Source organism: Zalophus californianus, chromosome 13 (genome assembly GCF_009762305.2).
Source record: "Zalophus californianus isolate mZalCal1 chromosome 13, mZalCal1.pri.v2, whole genome shotgun sequence".
In the NCBI taxonomy this organism is placed as follows: domain Eukaryota; kingdom Metazoa; phylum Chordata; class Mammalia; order Carnivora; family Otariidae; genus Zalophus; species Zalophus californianus.
Genome location: NC_045607.1, coordinates 7377405 through 7393605, shown reverse-complemented (window position 1 = coordinate 7393605; position 16201 = coordinate 7377405). Strand labels below are relative to the sequence as shown.

The following is a 16201-nucleotide window of genomic DNA, read 5'->3' as shown; positions in this document are numbered from 1 at the left end:
GCGGCCGCCTCGGCCCCGCCCTGGCCCCAGGCCCCGCCCCGGTCCTGCCGCCCCGCCCACTCCCCTCCGCCGGGCCCGAGCCCCGGGGGCAGCCGCCGCCGCCCGAGCGCCCGCCATGCCCGTCGCCCCCGCCGCCCCGCTGCTTCAGCTGCTGCTCCTGCTGGGGCCGTGGCTCCAGGCTGCGGGCGTCGTGGAGCCGCCGCTGCCCGCCGTGGTCCTTACCATCCTGGCCCGCAATGCCGAACACTCACTGCCCCACTACCTGGGCGCGCTGGAGCGGCTGGACTACCCCCGGGCCAGGCTGGCCCTCTGGTGAGAGAGACCGGGCATTGGCACCCTCTGGGCATGTACCCCCCGCCCCACAGATAGCCTCCACTCCCGATGGCCCCGTCTGCTCCGTCCAGACACCACTCAGACAGGCCCCTCCCCTGGCAGACAGGCCCTGCCCGGCCCTGCGCCCCTGGACAGGACCCCTTACCCCTTGGCCCTGCAGACTGACCTCTGAGGCTTTACGTTGACCCCGGAACACCCACCCCGGCCCTTACTCCTCTGGGGACCTCCTCTGGCTTTAAGTGGGGTCCTCTTGCCCTAGCCTCAGAGCCCAAACTCAAACCCCCATGGGCCCTGGGGTTGGCTTGACCTGGAGTGGAGCCGGCAGGAACAGCTGGCCTGCCCTGCCCTGGGTCCCCACGTGGCAGAGATCAGCAGGCCTGGGGGTGCCTGGGGAGCAGGTGAGGGTGCTGTCTGCCTCCATGCTGCTCTGCAGCGGGGCGTCAGACCTGCTCCTCCTTCCCCCGCGCTGGTTTCAGCCTCTCTCTGGAGGGTCTGGGTCCTGCCTGCGCAGGGCAGAGAGCCCCTTTCCTAGAGTCTCTCCCCCAGGCATCCCCACAGGGCTCACTGGAATCGGCGGCCCCAGTGTGTGGAAGCCAGAACAGGGAGGAGCCCCAGGCTGAGGTTGGGGATAAACTGGAGAGAATTGACAAACTACCCCCCAGGGCACACCAAAGTTGCGCTGAGGGTGGAGCCAGGGTCTGGGGAGGCTGCCCACAATTACCACAGTCTGAGTTAGTTAGTTCCCACCCCTAGGAGACTTGACACGTAGTTAGTCTTCACTTCTGGGGAATTGGCTTAAAGGGGCAGGATCACCTAAAACTTGGGATCTTGGCTAAGCCCTCTGCGCCAGCCCCCCCCCCCCCGCGCCTGGGGAGCCCCCTCCGCAGAGGAGAGGTTATGCTCCGTGGCCGTGGAGCTCAGGCGCATCAGCACTTCTCAGGGATGTTCGGAGGAGGGTTTGGTCGTTACTACAATTTTCTGGCAGAGGGAAGCAGCAGCTCTTCTGTCCAGTTCTGACTCAGACAAGGGGAGGCACGGATCTGTGGTCTGGTAAGGAAGGAAGGGAGCCAGGGCACATGGCAGGTGTGGTCCTCAAAGCTGAGGTGCTTTGTCTTTCAAATGCGTTCATGTTCTGGGGTCTCAGCCCATGAGCCAGGCAGGACAGCTTCTGGTTCCAGAGGGAGAAAGTGAAGTCCAGAGATGAATGGGACTCGCCTGAGGTCACACAGTGGGTCACAGACCCGTGCCTGGGACCTGGGTGCTTGCCTTACTCTGTAGCACACCTCCTCCCCCCGCAGCACCCAAGCGTCCAGCCTCGGAGGGGTTGGTGCTCCAGGGGTCAGTGCTGCCTCGGGGTCTGGCCCTTCGGTGGCAGGGCCCCCTCACCCTTCTTCCTGCCGCATCCCCAGGTGTGCCACGGACCACAACACGGACAACACCACGCAGATGCTGCAGGAGTGGCTGGCCGCTGTGGGTGACCACTACGCGGCTGTGGTCTGGAGGCCCGAGGGGGAGCCCAGGTGGTGACTGGAGGGAAGGGTTCTTGGGAAGAGGGCTAACAGCTGCCACCCAGGGAGGAAAAGGGACAGCTGCAAGCCCCCACCTCCAGGCCAGGGCTCTCTCCACTGCCCTGCCGCCAGGGGGACCACGGACACCTGCCCCTGGTGAACTTCTCATCTGTCGAACCTCTCAGGTCCTACCCAGACGAAGAGGGGCCCAAGCACTGGACCAGAGAAAGGCACCAGTTTCTGATGGAGTTGAAACAGGAAGCCCTGACCTTTGCCAGGGACTGGGGGGCTGACTACATCCTGGTAAGAAAGCCTGGCTAGGATGGGGTTTCCCACAGGTGGTGGTATCTGTCCCTGACAGCAGTCTCGGTGTGACTTAACTACCTGTAGGCTGGACCCTTCAGCTAGCAACCTGGGTCAGAACCCAGACCGGACATTGAGCTTGGATCCCTATGCTTGAGCTCAGATTAGCTATGAAGCCTGGATCCCTGAAACAGATTGCCGGGTATATACTGAGCCTAGGTTCTTGGGCTAGAGCCCGGAGTATAAACTGAGCTTCGTTCCCCAGACTAGAACTCAGCGTAGGTCTTTGGCTCTACTCCCTAAGTCAGATCTAGAATAAAGCTCTTAGATTAGCAACTCAGGTAGAATCTCTGGACCCGATCCCAGAGCTATTGGTCCAGAAATACACCTGTTGGTTTATAGAACTCTCTAACGGGACGCCATTGGATCCTGGGAGACAGGCAGCGTCTCTGGCAATCTAGAGGGATCCCACTCAGTGACTCCTTAAGGGTACAGCCCAGACAAGGCTGGGGTCTGTGATACCCCTCTCCCAAAAGTTTGCAGATACAGACAACATTCTGACCAACAACCAGACGCTGAGGCTTCTGATAGAGCAGGGGCTGCCCGTGGTGGCCCCGATGCTGGACTCCCAGACCTACTACTCCAATTTCTGGTGTGGGATCACGCCCCAGGTAAGGCTGGGGACGGAGGCCTCGGAGTCTGTGGGCCATGTCAGGGGAGGCAGTGTTCTGGGGATGGAGGGGCCCCATCATAGTTCAGAGCAACCCCTTTCCCCAGGGCTACTACCGCCGCACAGCCGACTACTTCCCCACCAAGAACCGCCGGCGCCGGGGCTGCTTCCAGGTCCCCATGGTCCATTCCACCTTCCTGGTGTCCTTGCGGGCTAACGGGACAGCCCAGCTCGCCTTCTACCCCCCTCATCCCAACTACACCTGGCCTTTCGACGATATCATCGTCTTCGCCTATGCCTGCCAGGCCGCTGGTGAGGACTGGCTCTCTGTGAGCAACCCTGGAGGCCTCTAGGTCTTTGCATATGCTGTTCCCTCTGCTTTGCACGCCCTTCCCCAGTCTCCCATCCATCCTGTTAAACTCCTGTTTGTCTGGGTCATAGCCTTTCTTGAGCCCGTGGCCCTGGGAGGTTAGATGTCCTTCTGGCTCCCCATCATGGCACTTGCACATATTCCTTCATTAGGCAAATATTTATGGAGCACCCACCATGTGCCAGGCACTGGGGAGACAGTGGTGAGTAAAGTGAGGCGGTCTCTGCCCTCCTGGAACTTCCAGTCCAGTCAGTCCAAGGATCACACAAATCAGTGTCCAATCGCAGCCATGACAGGAAGGAATGCTTCTTGATTCTGCGTGCTCAGGGAGCCTAGGCCAGAGTAGATCTGGGCAGGGAAGGCTTCCTGGAGGGTGTGAACTTTGAGGTTGAGATCTGAAGTACGGGAAAGCATTAACAAGAGCAAGAAAGAGCATTTTAGGCAACAGGACCAAAGGACCAGCAGGTGCAAAGGCCCTATGGTAGCAGGCAATGTAAGAAGGCAGGTGACAGGAGCATAATAAGTGAGGGGAAGCGTGGCAGAGGCTGAGGCAGGAAACCTAGGCAGGGGCCAGCCTGTGTGGACCTGACCGGCCAGCATCTGGTCTTTAGCCTGACAACACTGGGCAGCCATCAGAGGATCACGCGATTGGCTTCACACACTGAAAAGAACACTCGGGTGTTGGCGTTATTTTTAAGATGAAAATTACCGCAAAATGTCTGGGCTCTGCCGGGATAAATCCAGTCCTGAGGAAGAGTCAGAGATGAGAGGGAGACAGAGACGCCCGGTGTTGGGAAAAGGATCTTGAGAGGACTGCACAGGCCAATTCAGGGAGAAGGAGAAGTGACGATGTAACCCAGGAGTGCTGCACCTGAGCAAGCAGCGTGCCCACAGTGGCCAGAGGGGGACATGTTGTCATTGGCTTTTTCATGCAAGAGGTGTTGGTGGAGTCTGCTACTGCAGACGTGCAAGGCAAAAAAAGTCGTATCAAGTGCAAAAGGCAAGTGAAGGAAAAACAAACCCATGGAGAATCCATGAGAAGAAGCAGAAGTGTTGCCGTGTTTTTGTCATTGCTACCACTACTTCGGGTGTCCGCCGCTGTTAACTGGTCAGCGGTTTGCAGGGGGTTTCATCCCTGTCATCCAGGCGCCCCGCACCCAGCTACTGAGTCCCCACGCTGGCCCAGGCTCTGTGCTCCATGCTGGGCGTGGGGTTGACTTTCAAGCGGATTCTGTGTGCCTGCCACTCAAGAGTTCACAGTCTATAGGAGATAAAGGGGAAAGAAGTAATTGCAGTAAAGGTGACAAATATTGAAGAAATAGAAAAGGCCACTCTGGTTGGCGGGGGGAGGCAGGAGAGAGTGTGGGGTCGCTCATAGGGGTCTGGGCACGAAGTGATGGTGCAGGATCCAGCAGGGTGGCAAGGCCGGGAGGTGGGGAGCTTTAGCGGGTAGAGCAATGGACTGGCCCGAAGGCTGTGGTCAGATGGGAGTTTGCTTTCTCCTGTCGCCCCATGATCCCCCAGGGACAGGGCTCTGTCCTGCTCACCACCACCCTCCAGCACCCAGCTGGTGCTCTAGACCAGCAGAAACCATCTCAGCTAGAAAGGTCCCTTAGATATTGTTAGAGTCAAGCCTTTTCTCCCTCCAGCCCCACAGCGGGGACACTGAGTCCCAGAGAGGATGCCTGCCTTGGGTTCCAAGAGCCCTGCTCCCCTGCTCCAGCACTCACTTGGCCTCTCTCCACAGGGGTTACAGTCCATGTGTGTAATGCACATCGTTACGGGTACATGAATGTGCCCGTGAAATCCCACCAGGGCCTGGAGGATGAGAGGGTCAACTTCATCCACCTGATCTTGGAAGCCCTAGGTGAGGGCTGGGAGCCAGGTCACTAGCCTGCTGCCATGCTAGCCTCCCACCGCCGGTGCCCCTTCTCCCAGGCCCCGGACCTGACTGGGCAGTGGGCCTGCGGTCCCAGCCTCAACGTCTAACTTACTCCCTGACTCTGGGCAAGCCCTTTTCCCCGCTGAGCCTCAGTGTCCCCATCTCTATGATGGAAGCAGGTGGATCCTATAATCTCTGACGGCCCTTCCTCCTGGGTGTTCCAAGGGGGCAAGGGTGGGGGCGGGGCGGGGATTCCAGGGTCACTGCTGACAACAGTCTGTAGGGATTCATGATGGGGGGTACTTTCCTCTGCAGTGGACGGGCCCCCCATGTGGGCCTCAGCGCATGTGTCCCGGCCCCCCAAACGACCCAGCAAGATGGGGTTTGATGAGGTAAGTTCCCTCAGCCCGCAGAATTGGGGTCAGGAAGTGGGTGGGCTCTCCCCTCCCGCTACACCCACCCCTCCCGCACCCACCTTCCCTGCCTCCTCTAGGTGTTTGTCATCAGCCTGGCCCGCCGGCCCGACCGCCGTGAGCGCATGCTAAGCTCGCTCTGGGAGATGGAGATTTCTGGGCGGGTGGTGGATGCTGTGGACGGCCGGTGAGGCTCCCCGGGGGCGGGGCCCTGGGCAGCTAGGGGAGCAGTGTGGCCCACTGGAGCTCCCTGGGTTTGGGAAGAGCAGACAAATGAGTGGAATGAGTTTGCTGTTCCAGGAGGTGATCAAACAGGGCCTGAGTGATTCTGTCTTAGAGAGCCCCAGGGCCTACCGGAGGGAGGAGAGCACAGGAGAGCACGGCTCAGAATCTGGAGCCCCTAGGCTTGCGTTCCAGCTCTGCCACTTACCAGCTGGGTGACCTCCGGCAAGTCACCGCCACCTCCCAGCCCTGCTGTGTGAATGGCAGTTAATTGTGCCTCCCTCTTAGGACTTCTAAGGGCTCGGTGAGGACTTTGCCAGGGCCTGACACAGAAGAAGTATTCTAAAGGTTAGGTGTCTTTATTATTATCAGGCTTACTCTTCTCTGTCTTGGACTTAGGGCCCTGATGGGTGGGGGTGGGGGCAGGGGCCAGTCCTGTAGCCCTGAGGAACCAGAGGTCACATGGCTGTGCTTGCCCACGGCTATTGGCCCCTTGTGCCCCCAGCCCTTTCAACAGTAGGATGTTCATCCTCTTCTCAGGCCTCTGCCTGAGAAGCAGATGCCGTGTCCCCCTACGTTCATTCTGGGGAGCATGCCCCTCAGGCTGCTGCCCATCTCCCCATGCTTCTGTTCCCTCCCTCGAGGGTCACCCCGGCCTTAGGTGGCTCTGGTTCCCTGGGTCGTCTCCAACATCTTCAGGCCACATGAAGCAGTAACGAGGTTGACACCTTTAAATTAAACTCCAGTGTGACTGCCCCCAGCAGGCACAGGCCAGGCACCCCTCGCCCCATGATACCTGTCTCCCTCAGGACACTCAACACCAGTATCATGAGGAGCCTCGGCGTGGACCTGCTCCCTGGCTACCAGGACCCCTACTCGGGCCGCACACTGACCAAGGGCGAGGTGGGCTGTTTTCTCAGCCACTACTCCATCTGGGAGGAGGTGAGGACGCCGCTCCCGCAGGGAGAGCAGTGGCGGGGGGGCACCCTATTCGCTGCTCTGTGCTCAGCGCCCAGGGGAACCAGCGGGTGAATAGATATACAAAGGAAGACCTGGCCAGCAGCTTTAAACCTATGCATTCAACCCTGTGCCGTACTCATACTGTAGTCTCTACGGAGCCCATCCTGTGTGCTGGGAGATCTTGTGCTGAGAATACAGAGGCGAACAAGGAAAAGGCCCCTCTCACCCTTCTGGGGCTCAGGGACCAGAGCGGGGCACAGAAACCGGGAAGAAGCAAGCTAGCCGTGGAGGGGAGATGTACAGACTGTCCTAGAGTGTGGGCTGGCTTGCATTCCTGGCCTGGTGTGGGACCAGGGTGGGCCTCACCACCGAGGGGCAGCGAGAAGAGCCTTCCGGGCAGAGGAAGACGGTGGGGCAAAGGCCCTGAGGCAGACCGGAGCTGTGTGTTCGGGGATGGGGGGGGAGAAGAAAGGCCTGGGGCTTGGCCCAGAAGCCTCAGCTCAGGGCTGGGGGGGCAGGTGAGCGCCAGTGAGAGGTCACTGCCTGGCCACTGCAGGAGGGACCAGGGGACTGGGCCTCCAAGGGGCGGGTGCCCCCTCCAGGAGGCAGCACCCAGACCCACTCCTTGTTTTTCTTTTCCACCATAACCAAAATATAAGGACATGAGCTTATGTTTCTGTTTATCTTCTACTGTTTCTTTTTTTTTTTTTTAAGATTTTATTTATTTACTTGACAGGCAGAGAGAGAGAGAGAGAGCATAAGCAGGCAGAGCTGCAGGCAGAGGGAGAGGGAGAAACAGTCTCCTGCCGAGCAGGGAGCCCGATGCGGGGCTCGATCCCAGGACCCCGGGATCATGACCTGAGCCGAAGGCAGACCCTTAACCGACTGAGCCAGCCAGGCGCCCCATCTTCTACGGTCCCTGAACAGATTGAAAGATGACTTCCATTTCACCGTTTACTGAGCTGATTTCATGTTCTTTTCACATTTCCAGAAGTTAAAAAAATAACTTTCTCTAGGGGCACCTGGGTGGCTCAGTCGTTGAGCGTCTGCCTTCGGCTCGGGTCGTGATCTCAGGGTCCTGGGATCGAGCCCCACATCAGGCTCCCTGCTCCGCGGGAAGTCTGCTTCTCCCTCTCCCACTCCCCCTGCTTGTGTTCCCTCTCTCACTGTGTCTCTCTCTGTCCAATAAGTAAATAAAATCTTAAAAACAAAACAAAACAAAAAAACCTTTCTCTTAGGGATTGTGGGGGCTGGGGTCTTCCCCCACCTCCAGCCAGCCCAGCTTCCTTGAGGACAGCTTAGGAGGCCAAGTGAGGAGCTGGGCCTGGAGTCTCCTTACTGCAGTACGGGGACATCATGTGTCCTGCCTCCTGAGGGTCCCACAGATACATAGCTGCACCCAGTGAACGTGGCAAAGGTTATGATTGCCATCAGAGTCTACTTGGAGAGCTAGACTGGGGGCCTGGAGGACCTTGACTGCCAGAGCCAGATGTTGGGACTTCAGTCCCCAAGCGGTGGGAGCCCCAGCAGGCTTTGGAGCAGCTGAGTGATGTGGCCAGGGCTGAGCCTTTGGCATATAATGGAGGCCAGGGAGAGTCTGTCAGGCAGGTGGAAGGGGACCGCCTGAATCTAAAGAGCCTCCCCCATGTTGTGTGTCGCTCCCCCCCCCACCCCATTATTGCAGGTGGTTGCCAGGGGCCTGGCCCAGGTCCTGGTGTTTGAGGACGACGTGCGCTTTGAGAGCAACTTCAGGGGGCGACTGGAGCGGCTGATGGAGGAGGTGGAGGCAGAGAAGTTGCCATGGGACCTAATGTAGGCAGCCTGCACCTGTGGGATGGTGCACAGTGCGGGGGGCTCTGGGGCTCTGCCTTCTCCTGCTGGGAGCCTGGCCAGTCCTCCCGCTGAGCCTGGTCTGTGATTGGGGAAGGGGTCCTTGGACACCACAGGACCTGCAGTGACTCCTGGTTGCCCTCGCTGTCACCCGCAGCTACCTGGGCCGGAAGCAGGTGAACCCCGAGGAGGAGGCCGCCGTGGATGGGCTGCCACATCTGGTGGTGGCCGGATACTCCTACTGGACCCTGGCCTATGTCTTGAGTCTGGCCGGTGCTCGCAAGCTGCTGGCCTCCCAACCCCTGCGCCGAATGCTGCCTGTGGACGAGTTCCTGCCCATCATGTTTGACCGGCACCCCAAGTGAGTCTTAGATGGGGGCCGGGCAGGGTCAGCTCATCCGGGGAGCCCACCTTGGCGAGGGCAGCCGGGGAGACTGAGGCTGAGTCACTTCTTCAAGGTCGCCAAGGAGTAGCCCAGCCTGGCCCTGGAGTCAGACCAACCTAGGTGTGAATTCTGGGCCGCCTGTGTGGTTCTTAGCCAAGCCACGTCCCTGTTGTGAGCCTCAGTTTCCCCGTCTGGAAAATGGGGAGAATAGAGACCCTGCTTCTTGAGTTTGTTGTGCAGTCTTGAGGGGGAGGGCAGTGAGGTGAGGTGCTTCGGGCAGGTGAGGTGTCCGGCTCCAGGCGGGCGTGCGGTGTGGCTGGCGGGACCCACCTCAGCCCTCCTGAGCCTTGCCCCTGCCTCATAGTGAGCACTACAAGGCGCACTTCTGGCCGAGGGACCTGCATGCCTTCTCCGCCCGGCCCTTGCTCGCTGCCCCCACCCACTATGCAGGGGACGCTGAGTGGCTCAGCGACACGGAGACATCCTCGCCCTGGGACGATGACAGCGGCCGCATCATCAGCTGGAGTGGCTCTCACAAGACGCTGCGTGGCCCCCGCCTGGACCTGGCTGGCAGCAGTGGGCACAGCCTCCACCCCCGGGATGAGCTCTAGGTGAGGGTGGGCCTGGGAAGAGGACCCCAGCCCCATGCGCCTCAGTTTGCTCTCCCTTCTAGGCTGGGTCTGGGTCTCCCTTGCCTCCTTCTCAGCCTGCCTTCTCTCCTCTCTCTCTCTGGCTGTGTTCTGTGCTCTCTCTCTGTGGCTCCCTGCATTTCTCTATCTTAAGCTTCTTCTCTCTCTCTGCCTATCTGTGTCTCTCGGATCTTCTCTGTGTCTTTTTCTTTTTCTTTTTTTAAGATTTTATTTATTTGAGGGCACCTGGGTGACTCAGTCGTTAAGCGTCTGCCTTCGGCTCGGGTCATGGTCCCGGGGTCCTGGGATCGAGCCCCGCATCGGGCTCCCTGCTCAGCAGGAGGTCTGCTTCTCTCTCTCCCAGTCCCCCTGCTTGTGTTCCTGCTCTCGCTGTCTCTCTCTGTCAAATAAATAAGTAAAATCTTTTTTTTTAAAGATTTATTTATTTATTTATTTATTTGAGACAGAGAGAATGAGAGAGAGAGAGAGAGCGCACATGAGAGGGGGGAGGGTCTGAGGGAGAAGCAGACTCCCCGCTGAGCAGGGAGCCCGAGGCGGGGCTCGATCCCAGGACCCCGGGACCATGACCCGAGCCGAAGGCAGACGCTTAACGACTGAGCCACCCAGGTGCCCTGTCTCTTTTTCTGTCGGATGCCTCTGGATATCCAACTCTAGTTCTTTCTCTTTCTCTCTTGCCTTTTCTGTCCCACCAGGGCCAGGCGGTGACTCCAGAGGAATGGCCAGGAGCAGGCTGTAGCTGGCCAGGGAGGAGGTTGGAAATAGCTGCAGGAACCACCATCAAGAGCCACAGACCCCACAGAGACCCGACTGTCACCTTAGCCATGGCCACTCTGCCCTCTGGCCCCGTCTGGCATCAGGAGAGACCACTCTGAGATGGGTCCCCTTCCCTGAAGGTCGTGTAGAGAAAAGGCAGGGCTCACAGGCCCTCTCACCCTGCCCGGCCTGACTCAGGGCCTGGGGTGGAGGGAGGGAGGGGGGCACCCCAGCCTTTGGTTTCAAGCTGGACGGACACCAGGAGCCCTGCCCTCTCCGCGGACCCAACTGCTGGGGCCCCTCCACCACCTTCTACCTCCACCTCAGCCCCCTCCCCACTCGACACCTGGGTCTCAGCTGCCTGGGCCCATCCTCTCCCCCTGGCCACTGGGAAGTGCAGGGAAGTGGGAGGAGGGCCCTGGCAGACCTGGTGCCCAGCACATAGTAAGCCCTCAGTAAAAGCCAGCTGGTATTTGCACTTTATATTTTTAACTCCTGGAGGAGCCTCTTTCTGTGTCACGAGGACTGGGAGTGAAGGGCTCCTGATCTATGGATGAGCCCTTGGAGAGACAGAGAGGGGAGGGCAGCCTGGGGGAGGAGTCAGGCCGACCTGGCATCACCATCTCCTTGCTAGGTGATCTTGGATGGATGCCATCCCTCCCTGGGTCTTGGTCTGCTTGGTGGTGAAGTTTTCGAGGAAGAGAAGCATGTCAGGGGCTAGGTGGGTATAGAATGGCCTGGCCCAGAGCCCAGCCCACAATAAATGCTCACCCACTGGGGCTGTCCTGGGCATCACCAGCCTCACCTTGCTGGGTAGGGTGGGCCCAGACCCAGGGCTGCTGAGCCTCCTCCTCTTTGAATCTTCACTTGTGAGGGTGCAACCCTTCGCTGGAGGGAGACGGGGTAGATGGATGCAAGGCTCCCCTCTGGCCCTAACCCATGTGGCCACCAGAGGGCGAAAGAAAGCAGAACATGGACCTTGTGGGCCGGGGCGCCTTCTGCTGGTGTGGGACCGCAAGGGGAAAGGGAGCCTCGGGCGTTTGGAATGAGCCCCCTGTGCTGGTGGGCTACCTACAGCAGCTTCACGTTCTCCGGCTCTCTTGCTGGGGACCTGCTGGTCTTCCCTCTCCATCCCCCCTCCATTGGGTTCGGCTTCTGGGCCCAGTTACTGTCTTCCAATGCCTGAACTCAGGCAGCTGGAGGGCGTAGGGAGGTGGCTCCTGGCCTTGGCCTCCACCGGCACAAGACTGTGGCACCGGCATGTCTAGGCTTCCTTCTTCAGAGGAGCCCCATCCCAGGGCAGCTCCTTGACTTGGTTGCACAAGACCCAGGGTCCTGGCAGAGTCGGACAGGCACCCCCTGAGGCTGGGATATCCCTTGCTTCTGTCCTGGGGATGAGGTCCTGCTGGCCTGGCTTTGGTCCCAGGACCTGGCACGGCTGGGAGAAGGACTTCGGGTCAAAGGTATTGGACGGGTGCTTTGTTAGTTCCAAGAGCGAAGAGCCATTGATTCCAGATGGCGATGACCTTGTGCAAGGTCTTCTCTCTAGGCTTCCGGTGTCCCCTTCACTCATTAAAACCATTTATTGAGCCCGTCCTATGGGCCAGGTTTAGGCATTAGGGATACAGCAGTGAATAAAAGTGCCCCCCAAATCCCTGACCTGGTGCAGCTGACATTCTAGGAGGGAGATAGACAGAAATAAATAAGCAAATATTAGAGTGGTAGATGCTAAAGAGCCAAATGAGGAAGGAGACATCAAGTATGGTTTGAGAAGTTAACATCTGAACAAAGTCTTGGAGGTGAGGGGGTAGGCTGTGGGGATAACTGAAGGAAGCCCATTCCAGACCAAGGGAACAGCACATGCAAAGGTCCTGAGGCAGGAGCAGGACTGGCGGGTTCAAAAGACAGCAAGGAGGGTGCCTGGGTGGCTCAGTTGGTTAAGCGACTGCCTTCGGCTCAGGTCATGATCCTGGAGTCCCAGGATCGAGTCCCGCATCAGGCTCCCTGCTCAGCAGGGAGTCTGCTTCTCCCTCTGACCCTCCCCCCTCATGTGTTCTCTCTCTCTCAAATAAATAAATAAAATCTTAAAAAAAAAAAAAAAAAGACAGCAAGGAGGCCAGTGTGGCCGGAGCCGAGTGAGCAAGGCCTGGAGGGCGAGGAGATAGATGATGGAGCCAAGGTCAGGGCCGGAGCAACGAGGGCCTTGGAGGACATTCTGTCTTTTACTCTGGAACGGGTAGCCCCCAGAGAGTTTGAGGCCGAGAAATGACTTGATCTAAGTTATTTTAACATGAGCACTCTGGCTATAGTACTGAGAATAAACTGTAGGTCAGCCCAGGGGAGAGAAGGAGAGAAGTTAGGAACCCATTGTAATAATCCAGGTGAGACAATGGTGCCCCAGAGCAGGGTGTTCGCTGGCAGCGGGGCAGTGAGAAGGCAGGGCCGACAGAATTTCTAGAGCAGGACAGGAGGCTTTGCAGATGCTGGCCCCGCCACCCAGAGCCTCCCTGCGCTGCCCAGCTATGGTCAACCCCACTGTACTCTTGAGCTGCTGGGCAGCACCGCCTTCCAGTTGTTTGTAGACAAAGTTCCCAAGACAGCAGCAAACTTGCGTGCTCCGAGGACTGGGGAGGAAGGGTTTGGCTCCTGCTTTCCCAGAAGGATTCGCGGATTTCTGTGCCAGGGCGGTGACGACCCATGCCATGAAGGTACTGGGGGCAAGTCCATCCACAGGGAGAAGTTTGATGATGAGAATTTTTAACCCAAAGCACACGGGTCCTGGCATCTGGTCCATGGTCAATGCTGGGCCCAACACAAATGGTGCCCAGTTTGTCATCTGGGCTGCCAAGCCCGAGTGGCTGGATGGTGAGCCTGTGGTCTTTGGCAAGGTGAAAGAGGACACAGACACCGTGGATCGCTCCGGATCCAGGAATGGCAAGACCAGCCAGGTCACCAGGATTGTCTCCGGACAGCGCTAATAAACTGGCTTGTGCTTTATCTCGGGAGGGCACCCCTCTCCCCATCTGCCCGCAGAGTCCTATGGTCTTCGTGCTCTCACAATAGATCTCTGGGTTCCACATGTTCCTTATCCCCCTCCCAGTCCAGCTGGACATAAGAGTTAAGTTGTGAAATAAAAACTAAATGACAAGACAAAAAAAAAAAAAAAAAAGAGGAATGGAGGATGATGTCAAAGTTTGTGGCCTCAAATTCTGGAGGAATGGAGCTGCCATCAGTTGAAATGGAGAAGACTATGGGTGGGGCTGGTGAGGATCCGGGGGCAGAGGGCAGGTGGACGTTGATGTATGAGCCTGGGATTCAGGGTTCAAGTCTGGGCAGGAGATAGAAGCTTGGAATCCTGTCCTGACCCAGAAGCCTTGGCCCCAAACCACACACTGCAAACCACCCCGCCGCCCCGTTACCTGGGGAGCTTGTTAAAATGCAAATTACTGGGGTGCCTGGGTGGCTCAGTTGGTTGGGCGACTGCCTTCGGCTCGGGTCATGATCCTGGAGTCCCGGGATCGAGTCCCGCATCGGGCTTCCTGCTCAGCAGGGAGTCTGCTTCTCCCTCTGACCCTCTTCCCTCTCATGCTTTCTATCTCTCATTCTCTCTCTCTCTCAAATAAATAAATAAATAAATCTTAAAAAAAAAAAATAAAATAAAATAAAATGCACATTACTGACCCCTCGCGTTCCCCCCCAGCCAGGTTCTGATTCAGTAGGTTGTGGGTGAGGCCTGGCTTTCTGAACTTCCCACCCAAGGTGATTCTGAGGAGCGGACAGCTCCAGGAACTCCCGCTAAATCGACACACAGTGAAATTGACTTTGATGATTTCTGACAAATGTCAACAGCCCAGCCACCACCACCACAATGGCGACGTGGAATATATACCCCAGTTCCCCCACGCCAGCCTGCAGTCAGCACCCTTCTCCCACCCTAGCCCCTGGAAACCACAGATCCGGTTTCTGCCCCGATGGTTGTGCTGTTTCCACCCTGTTGTCCGGACGGACTCATACAGTATGAGTGTGGCCTCTCGTGTCTTCTCTTAACGGGTATGATGTTTTATTTGGAAGTTTTGTACAAAACCAAACTTTAACACCTTCCCTAATATGTTATACAGTTTCTAATCCTAACATGTTATGAAGCATGTGTTCTGAAATTTTCATCAAGACTTCCAAATATCGGGGCGCCCGGGTGGCTCAGTCGTTAAGCGTCTGCCTTCGGCTGGGGTCATGATCCCAGCGTCCTGGGATCGAGCCCCGCATCAGGCTCTCTGCTCGGCCGGAAGCCTGCTTCTCCCTCTCCCACTTCCCCCTGCTTGTGTTCCCTCTCTCGCTGTCTCTCTCTCTGTCAAATAAATAAAAAATCTTAAAAAAAAAAGACTTCCAAATATCTCCCAATACCCTCCGTGTGACTCAGATGCTGTGCAAATATTTTGGTTTTCTATGTGTGCCCTGCTATGAAAATGTTGGGAAGCCTTGCCCTGAGGCACGGCCAGTGCTTGGGGGGAGGCATGGATAACTGAGGGAAAGCGAGAAAGTTAGGATGGGGGCCGGTGGGCAGGAACCACGTCTCCTACAGCTCCCTCTTGGGGGACTGCTTTTGCTCTGCTCTGCCCCACCCCCCAAGGTTGGTACATTTGTTTGCAAACCAAGAGACAAGGGCTTTCCTAGGAGTAAATGGCAGTAGCTTTGGAGCATTGCCTTTTTGCCAACTGTTTTGCTGATTCAAGGAGATTTCTGTCTCCCTTCTGGGGTCTCCGCTGGATTGTAGACGCTAAGGAAGAGCCCTCCCTGGATGGTGGCGCTCTCTGCAAACTTTGGTGCTCCCGCTAGCCCCAGCATGCCCCCCACCCCCCCGGGGCAGAGAAACCTGGTGTGAGTGGTCTCTGTCCTTTCTAGTTCTGTGACCTTGGGCAAGTGTACTGAGCCTCCTCGAGCCTCAGTTATCTGCTCTGTAAAATGGGGTTAGCCCTCATGCCAAGCTGACTGGATGTGGTGCGGCCTCGCTGAGCTCATGCAGGTGAGCACCCTGCCTGGCACAGGGGATGCTGCGCTGACGGTTGCCGGCGTCACGGCGACACTCAGTGACAGAGTGGATCTGGATGGACATGGGAGGTCTGCCCGAGTCAGAAGAGAGTAGGAGGCTCTGGAAACAGATAATCTAATTTCCAGTTTCCCCTCTGCCACTTAATTGTGCCACTTGAGTCAGGTGCCTCCCCTTGCAGTAAAACCCTTCCGTTTTCTCCTCTGTAAAATGGAAGAGGCGTGATTTTTTTTTAAGATTATTTATTTATTTATTTATTTATTTGACAGAGAGAGAGAGAGAGAGAGCGAGCACAAGCAAGGGGAGCAGCAGGCAGAGGGAGAGGGAGAAGCAGGCTTCCCGCTGGGCAGGGAGCCCGATGCGGGGCTCGATCCCAGGACCCTGGGATCATGACCTGAGCCGAAGGCAGATGCTTAACACTGAGCCACCCAGGCGTCCTCCCCCAATTTTTTTTTTTTTTCCATAGGCTCTACACCCAACGTGGGACTTGAACTCACGATCTCGAGCCAGCCAGGTGCCCCTAAAAAATGTTTACTCTCTTATTTATTTCTCTTTTTTAAAAAAGATTTTCTTATTTTATTTTAAGTGATCTCTATACCTAACATGGGGCTTGAACTCACAGCCCCAAGGTCAAGAGTCGCAGGCTCTACCAACTGAGCCAGCCAGGCACCCTGCAATCTCCCATTTCTTTAAACTGAGTGGTGGCTCCATTTGTGTTTATTTTATTATTACATCTTTATTTTTTTTAAAGATTTGATTTATTTATTTGAGAGAGAGAGAATGAGAGATAGAGAGCACGAGAGGGAAGAGGGTCAGAGGGAGAAGTAGACTCCCCGCTGTGGGACTCGATCCCGGGACTCCAGGATCATGACCTGAGC

General features: G+C 57.2%; 1 protein-coding gene across 1 annotated transcript; it reads left to right on the top strand.

Moving 5' to 3' along the window:
* The first annotated feature begins 14 nt into the window (after nt 1-14).
* Nucleotides 15-13808, top strand: CERCAM (cerebral endothelial cell adhesion molecule). Its single transcript, XM_027616413.2, has 13 exons — nt 15-312; nt 1743-1853; nt 2027-2144; nt 2681-2815; nt 2922-3126; nt 4932-5051; nt 5382-5458; nt 5560-5666; nt 6511-6643; nt 8346-8473; nt 8649-8852; nt 9241-9487; nt 10219-13808. Exons 1-12 carry the CDS (start codon nt 116-118, stop codon nt 9485-9487), a joined length of 1782 nt encoding a protein of 593 aa, XP_027472214.1. The 5' UTR covers nt 15-115; the 3' UTR covers nt 10219-13808.
* The last annotated feature ends 2393 nt before the right edge of the window (nt 13809-16201 follow it).

Bases quoted from the DNA above. Each gene is read 5' to 3' on its own strand.
- CERCAM (XM_027616413.2), top strand. From the start codon at position 116: ATGCCCGTCGCCCCCGCCGCCCCGCTGCTTCAGCTGCTGCTCCTGCTG. The intron at 2,145-2,680 runs GTAAGAAAGCCT...CTCTCCCAAAAG, and splicing joins GGGGGGCTGACTACATCCTG to TTTGCAGATACAGACAACAT. The intron at 6,644-8,345 runs GTGAGGACGCCG...CCATTATTGCAG, and splicing joins ACTACTCCATCTGGGAGGAG to GTGGTTGCCAGGGGCCTGGC.